The sequence below is a fragment of the Apaloderma vittatum genome, unplaced genomic scaffold, assembly GCF_000703405.1.
Source record: "Apaloderma vittatum isolate BGI_N311 unplaced genomic scaffold, ASM70340v1 scaffold10985, whole genome shotgun sequence".
Classification (NCBI taxonomy): Eukaryota; Metazoa; Chordata; class Aves; order Trogoniformes; family Trogonidae; genus Apaloderma; species Apaloderma vittatum.
The window spans coordinates 92,176-100,481 of NW_009718785.1; the positions used below are offsets into that span (position 1 = coordinate 92,176).

Genomic DNA, 8,306 nt, shown 5'->3' on the forward strand with positions numbered 1-8,306 from the left:
CAGAGCCTCACTTTAAAGAAAGGACAAAAAAAAATAAAAAATAAAAAAAAAGGAAAAGGTAATTCAGGTATGAGAACAGTTGCCCTTCACCTGCCCATCCTCTGCAAACATAGAATGGGGATCTTTGCCTTGATCCATTTTTTCCATTAGATTTCTATTAGCCTCAGGGGAAGTTTAAAGAATAAGATTGCCAAACATAAGCAGGCATTCTCCTCTGCGTGACAAGTCAGTCCACAACTCATTTTCCAAGAGTGTGATTCTCTCCTTGGGATGTAACTGAGAATCAGAGAGCAGGTATCCCAAGTATATATCAGATATTCCAAACTGGATAATGGATAATCTCACTGAGAACTCAGTCAGCAAGCTGCTGTAAGACAATATGTGCACACTGACACTACGATTAGAGCATACCTAAATTACTGAACAAGACAACAGTGAAAATACTCCGTTGGAAATCCCACTTCATCATCACCCACCAACATAAAAAGCAAGTTCCATGAAGACTGTTCTATATTAAAAAAAAAAAAGCCAGATAGCATCAGACTAGGAACAAGATGTTATCTTGATTTTTAACATTTAAATTAAAAATGTCATTTTACTTGCAATTTCTAGAAATAAGATGATTTTTATATTTTTATTTTTTAATATAGGTGATAGTACAGTCTAAGCCAATATGTAATTCAGGAAGATTCTGTACATTACCGTATCAGATAATATCTCAATCATTTTCCCCACCCTGCACTTTTTACATCTGTGCCCACTGTGAACTACTACTGAAAGTGCATCTGACGCAAAAACACATCCAAACTTAATCCTTCTTAAAATGAATTTCAAAAAATGGAAACTACAGCATTTGAAACAGGTTATTAGCTGTTCAGTAGGCCTGACGGTCTATCAGCATGGTATGGTTTGGAAATAGGTTTCTGTTACTCTGCTCAATGACTGTCCATGCAGATGGACATTCAGCACAATAATAACCAGGTGGCAAGAAAATAATTTCTTTCTTACTTGTATCCATCCTAAGTGCTGATTACAAAGACCAGTGATGAAGGAAAAGTAAATAACTACTGGGCATTTTTTCCCAGAAGAAATCTGGAATTAATCACTTTTACAATGGGTAAAACCAGAGTAATCTGCGTGATTCGTAAACCTAGATGTTACTTCACCTCCTGCACTAGTTTGCTAGAAGTAGGGATTTTTTTTTTCTCTTTTTTTTTAAAATCATAGAATGTTAGGGTTTGGAAGGGACTTCGAAATATCCTCTAGTCCAACCCCCCTGCCAGAGCAGGATCCCCTAGGGCAGCCACACAGGAACGCATCCAGGTGAGTTTTGAAAGTCTCCACAAAAGGGGACTCCACAACCTCTCTGGGCAGCCTGTGCTAGTGCTCTGTCACCCTCACAGTAAAGAAGTGTCTCCTCACGTAGAGGTGGAACTGCCTATGTTCTAGCTTACACCCATTATTCGTTTTTCTGTTGCTGGGCACCACTGAGAAGAGATTGTCTCCTTCCCCTTGACACTCACTCCTCAGATATTTGTATATGTTAATAAGATCCCCTCTCAGCCGTCTCCTGTCAAGGTTAAACAGCTCCAGTTCTCTCAGTCTCTCTTCCTAGGAGAGATGTTCAAGTCCCTTGATCACCCTCGTAGCTCTCCATTGGACTCTCTCCAGTAGGTGCCTGTCTCTCTTGAATTGGGGAACCCAAAACCAGACACAGTATTCCAGGTGTGGTCTCACCAGGGCAGAGTAGAGGGGGAGAAGAATCTCCCTAGACCTGCTGGACACACTTTTCTTAATGCACCCCAGCATCCTATCTTGGCCATAAGGACACATTGCTGTCCCATGGACAACTTACTGCCCACTAGGACTCCAAGGTCAAATGAACTATCTATACGTTACTCCCTCATTCCCTTTTGTATTTGCCTATTGGTGAACAGATCCTTTGGTACCTTTGTTCCACTACAGCTTGTCTGGTTGTTGCCCATACAGAAGTCTACATGCCAGAAGGAAACCAAGCCCTTTGGCAACCATGCAATTTTCACAGGAAAGTTCAGGTTAGTTCTTTAATGGGCCAGAGAGCTTACATACCCTCTGGGGATGGAAAAAAGCAGCTCCACAGGCGTACAATACCTAATTTTAACTTGGTGTTTTTAATATCAGTTAAGAAACAGTTCTTAATAATATAGACATGTTTACTTAATGATTCACTTTGCCTTAATTACACAGTAACAAGCTGTCGTGATTCCATCCTGCATTACTGCATATGGTCTTCTTAAAATGGATTATTTCTGCAAAAGATAATTAACTGCAGGATTTTTTTTTTAACCATCCTCACAGCTTTCTTCCTTCAGCTGTCTAGCAAGTCCCACGTTATGAAAAAGAGGCAGATTTCTGATGCTGAAAGACACCATGGTCATGCCTCTTCACTTCTTCTAGCTGGATCATTGGGAATTTTACTTGTTTTTCAAACCATTTGGCTACACTGAGAAGCTGCTTCTCCTGGAATGAACGTCCAATGAACTGAAGCCCAACAGGCAAGCCTCTCTCCGAAAGAGCTGTAGGAACATTTATGGCCGGCAACCCTGAAAATAAAAACAAAACAAAACCAAAACATAAGCAAAGACTTACTACTAGACAAATCCAGTTGGAGTAATTTTTGTAACAATTCTAAATGAATCAGAAAAAAAATACTCATATGAAAAAGACTAGTTAAAATAACTTCAGTCAATGAACTAAGGATACTGCTAGGCCATCACAAGAAATGAATGAGTGATTTAAGGAGTTAGCATCCTCTGAAAAGCGGATCAACTCTCCCAATAAAGAATTTTCGGTCTCTTGAACTTGAATGGATTCATCTTACCTGCAGCGTGTATCCAGCTCCAAAGGTGTCCCATTTTTAAAATCTAGTCTTACATTTTAAAAAATTTCATAAATAAGCCCATTATTACTGTGAAAATTACAACACAGAGGCGAATTATCTTGATTCTAAAGAAGAGGTTAAATAGCTGACAGGAATGGACATTGAAAAATTACTAGGCAGGGGAAAACACAGTTGAATTCCTGTCCCTACTGACCAGCCATGTTTGCAGCCTGTGTTAGGACGTCATCTTGCGCACTGCGGGTTCTGTTGTCTTCTTTGATGAATTCTAGGTATGGTACTGCATCGGTCAGAGTGGTAGGAGTGAGTAAAATATCAACCCCGCTCCTGAAAACCTTCACAAAGTCGTTTGCAATGAGACGTCTGACTTTCTGTGCCTTGACAAAGTAATTCTCATAATTCCTAGAAAGAAATATGGACATGAGGGCCTGACACTAACGACAGAACTCAATTTCTTAGTTACTCTAAAAGAGACAAGGCTAGTTTTCCTTCTGGTTAAAAGAATAACATTGGCACTTGAGCTGTGATATACCAGAAGCTTAGACATCAAACGTGGTGTTTATGTTTTCACAGCAATGAAGCTGTCAGAGACGGTAGAGATGATGGCATACTGCTGAACAAAAGTGAAGGGAAAACAAAAATCTAGCTTACAATAATTAACTAGAAATCAAAACAACACTTTTATGACCTTCCTGAAACTAAACCCTGTATTGAATTTCACTGCAGGGCAGCACAGCAAAGTCTAGAAACAATACAGAACTAAGCAGACCCAGAAAATAGGCATTAATCACTTATGATTCAATGCAGCAAGATACTTAAAGCATGTGAAAAAGTCCCATCATCTACAGCACATTCTATGTGGTTTATGTATTTCTAAACCGCCTCTACACAATTCTGAAGCAGAAATAAATTAGTCAGCTTTATGTTTATTGTTCCTTTTAACTTGATAAGCAGAACTGGTAAATGTGGAATCCTTGAATTCAGGGAAGTTCAGTTTCAAAAGTAACTGCCATTTAAAACCACAGCTATTCACACAAAAAAAAAAAAAGTGTGTTGTGTGGGGATGGTATAACTGGTATATGCCAGAGTGTTTGTAGAGAAAATGACTGAAATTGCCCTAAGGCCATAGATTTATGTTTCTGAAAAACTGCAATGAAAATTGTTATAGTCAGTAACAGTCAGCAGATTCAAGTATTCAAATTAAGACTTTATATTACAGGAATTAGTCCCTTGTCTATAGTAATTTCTGCAATCATTCTACGTGTTAACTTCAGAAAAAGTAAAAGAAACAAAAAAGGATCTCAAACAATATTTTAAGCTGGAAAGACAATTTTGGGTTTAAAAAAAAAGAAAGTGAAAAAGTACTGCTAAATCAAACACTGCTAAATCTGATGCAATGTTTACAAGCTCCCATTGCTTCCTGAATAATGACCCAGTTATTTTACAGATTTCAAAAGCAAGATATAAATAATGTGTAAAATGCAATTTCTGCAGGAGGCATATTTTTTTTTTCCTCTACTATTTATTCCAAGAATGCTTTCTGAACTCTGGGTTCTGTTCTTCAAAAGTATTTACTGCAGACAGGAACGTGACTCTCCGGTTTTATCTTGATGGAAGCCAACTGCATATATTCCTTCACAGAAGAGTAAACTATGTGAATTTCAAAGCAGCCTTAGGAAAGCTGATCTGGACAGTTACCACCTGAAGGAGCCCACTTGGCAGGAGTATCAGCATTCCATAAAAGCTGGTTGTTACACACTGACAACATTCCTCCCTCTGAGAGCAACTCCAGTCGCATCTGGTGAATACTGCTGCCGAGAGAGCTCCTTCCGCAGTGCACTTGCTTTGAGCCTGAGTCTGTGGCTAATATGTCTGTTAGTCTCTGAACAAATTCAGATAAAACCCAGAAGTTTTACTAACATAAAGAGGACTGTTGGATAAGCAATGAAAACTATGACCAAAAAAAAAAAAAAAAAAAAAAAAAAAGAAAAGGCATTGATCCATGCACCAGTTTCTCTATGAGCTGGACCAAAAAAACCCCCACACCCATCTTCTGTAAGGACATCAGTTTGGTACCTTTGCCAATGCCTTCCTTTTCCCTGTATACCGAGGTGAAGAGCTATACAGTTAATTTGTCGTATCTTCTGACTTTCTCTAGAAGATCTCACTGGAATGTACTAGCAGTTTTTCTATGCAGTTTTTGAGATTAACAGGTACAGAACTTTTAACACTACAACAGCAACGGCTTCAGTATGATTTCAATGTGATACCATAGGATAGATTTTTTTTGTTTAATTTAACTAATGGGTGCCAATAATACTTTGGTAGGGAAAACAAAAAAGGAAAAAAAACCCCACTAACTTGTTTTACTTATTTAATTCAGAGGGGTCACTGGTAAACTAAGGAGAAACATTTTCATTATTAACAGTTCACTAAGTATTACATAGTTGAAGTAATACTAATAATAATACAAATAGCTACGAGGATAAGGATGAATTTTTTTTCATGTCATGATGAACAATTAACAATTTTTTAAGCAAATGCTGATTAACTTGGCAAATTTGACTTTCAAGATGTTTCACTTACTGTTTCAACAAGAAGTAGTTTCCTGAAAGAATTCTTCCTCTCACAACATCATTAAAACCTTCTCGTCGTGTTGCAGCATACATACTTTCTGTGGACTTGTTCATGTCAGAACGGTGTCCTAAAAAGAAAAAGTCATTTGGTAATTAACACTTCTTGTAATTCTTAAGATTTAATAATGTAAGGTAATGTTATATATAATGCAATAGAACAGGCCACTGTTTGCTGCAGTCCGACGTGCTACTACTCTGAAAAAACCAACACATTATATTGCTGTTTTATTACAGAAATACTAAACAGATTTTAAGCCTAGACACTTAGAAGTCTAGAATATAGTAAAATGTGTATATATTTATTCATTTTTCTCTATTCCACCTCAGAGATACAGCACCAAACATTCAACCTTGAAAAGCATACCTAGTAAAAATAATAATTTTTTATGGCATCCAGCAATATTTCTATTGACTGAGAAAAGTTTTTTCAAAGGCCTTACCATATTCCAGTCCATCAAACCTGGCCATATTTGATGCCACTTCTGCAGTGCACAGCACATGGTAGCAGACAATCGAGTAACGAGTGTGCGGTAGACTCACTTCAATTACTTTGGCACCTGCATCCTTAAAGAGGTCAGCAGCCTTTGACCAGAGAGCCAGAATTTCACTAGAAAGCCCTGGTGCATGATATTCCTTGGAGAAAAACAAGAGAGGGAGTGATCTTACATACTGCTTTACTTCTGATGGCAACCAAAACACTCCTTGCTAAAAATACATTGAAACTATTACCTCACCACTATACGATGTAAAGTGCTTATTAATGCTTCTCGCATCTACTAAGCATTATACAATCAAGCACTATTAAATTAACAGAATTCAGTCTTAAGACTATTATGTCAGCATATGTCAGGATCAACCCACATACCACAGAATTTCAGCAGTTTCTTCGGAAGGAGAAATTGCCCAGTTACCCACTTATTTGCCTGTTCATGGAGACTATACTGCACTGCTCTGCAGTTCACGGGTAGAAACTCCTCAGGTTAAATTGTAACACTAGGGCTACTCTGAGTAGGAAAGATAAAAAGAAATTAAAGCCACAGCATGTAAGTGGCAACTGGCATGACATAAATGTAACAACTGAAAAAGACCAACAACCAAGGGGTTGGGAGAAGACTTAGAAAAGCTACTTTCCTGTTCAAGAGCTAAGTTATTCTATTAAAAGTCTCTACTTTTGAACATACTTGCTTTAGTTCTAACCCACAACATCAGAGTCGTAATACTGTCTGATTTCTGAGTAGCTATGACGCATCTTTAATATATGCATGTATCTATTTAGGATAATCTGAGCAGCAGAAAACAACTGTCCAAAGGATATGAATAATTAACCAATACCATTATTTCAGATCTATCAGAATCTAAACAGTATGCAGCTAATTAACCTTCTAGGCATATACTTTTTTGCATTTCAAAGATCCCGAATAATTAAATTAATTGGTCAGTGGATATCTCTGTTAACTAAATTAAAACTTTTGGTATATTCGTTCTAGCTCAGGTTCAAATACTTTGAATCAAACTAATATATGTTATTCACATTGTCTCTTCAAAGGCAGAGCCTTTACTAAACTATTAAAAATTATTAGAAACAAGCTCAAGTCCAAATGTTGTGCCCACAACTACCCTTAGAGTTACAAACAGGATGCATCAGAACCCAGGTGACAGTTGTCTTTCAAGTCCTATTAGAGTTCTGCAAATCACAGCTCCTTGTGCCACTCAACTGCCTTTAAAATTCTGCTTTGTACTACCACAGTGCCATTTAGAGAAGTACCTCAAAGCACCGCACAAACCAGCAGTAGCCTCGTTGTATGAGAAGGCACCAAGAGCAACTTGTTCAAGGTGACTGATGAAAGAGCAAGAGAGAGAGACAAGAACTGAAGTTCCCCATTTCCCTTGGAACTTACCAAGAGCACTTCCCACAACCACGACAAAGTATTTCGCATGAAGCATTAGCACATGCTCGCTCTGAATCACCTGCACAGGCAAACACAGCTCATACTGCCCTCCCTGTTTTACACCATGAGACACTGGGAGGTGGTGGGCAAGGAATTTTTTTTTTATTTGTGAGGTTTCCTGTTTAATGCTCTTGGTTACAATTACTGACAGAATTTAAATACTACCTTTGGAATTCCTATGGAGAGCTTGCTGACATCAGTCAAATTAGGCAGTTCAAACGGCTCAAAGTTGTCCTGAATTGTGGTAGAGTCTTTAGGATCGTGTCCAGCAAGAGAACCTGAAATACGACATGATCATATCAAGAAGAGGAAAATGTGCATTGGGTAGACAGAATTCAACTTGTTTTGAGACAACGCTGTAAACAGAAGTATGTTGTATACAAAGACATACGACGTAGAAATACCTAACACAACTGCTGCATCGTCCACGCATCTGGTTAGGATTCCTGGCACATCCATGGAGTTCACTAGAGGAATGAGACCATGGCGAGAGATCAGTCCGTATGTTGGCTTTAAACCTACTACACCGCAGTGAGCAGCAGGGTTTCGGGTAGATCCTCCCGTGTCTGAACCTAAAGCTCTACGGTTTCAAAAGGATTATCATTAGTAAAACAATTCGGAACACTTCCAAACGATAAAAACGTACAGGTTTAAGATGCACGAATTTAAAAACGCATGAGTTCTTCCAGATTAGAAGTCATAATCACAGAGTCTAAATTTCAATCTGTTCCCTATGTCTGCTATTTTTTTAGCTGTTTTAATTTTTCTTAGGGACTCTGAATTAGCCATTGGGAGAGTCCAGTTCTTTCCACAAAGCAGAGGGAGGCAGGTGGGAATTAAGGT

At 38.2% G+C, this 8,306-nt stretch overlaps 1 protein-coding gene across 1 annotated transcript; it reads right to left on the bottom strand.

Moving 5' to 3' along the window:
- Window positions 1-2,095: 2,095 nt before the first annotated feature.
- On the bottom strand, window positions 2,096-8,043 carry QRSL1 (glutaminyl-tRNA synthase (glutamine-hydrolyzing)-like 1; the record flags this gene model as incomplete). The annotated part of the gene is made up of 6 exons (XM_009870375.1): window positions 2,096-2,582; window positions 3,075-3,280; window positions 5,465-5,582; window positions 5,955-6,147; window positions 7,629-7,741; window positions 7,868-8,043. Coding segments are annotated over 6 exons (1,018 nt in total), but the record flags the coding sequence as incomplete, so codon positions are not given.
- Window positions 8,044-8,306: the final 263 nt, after the last annotated feature.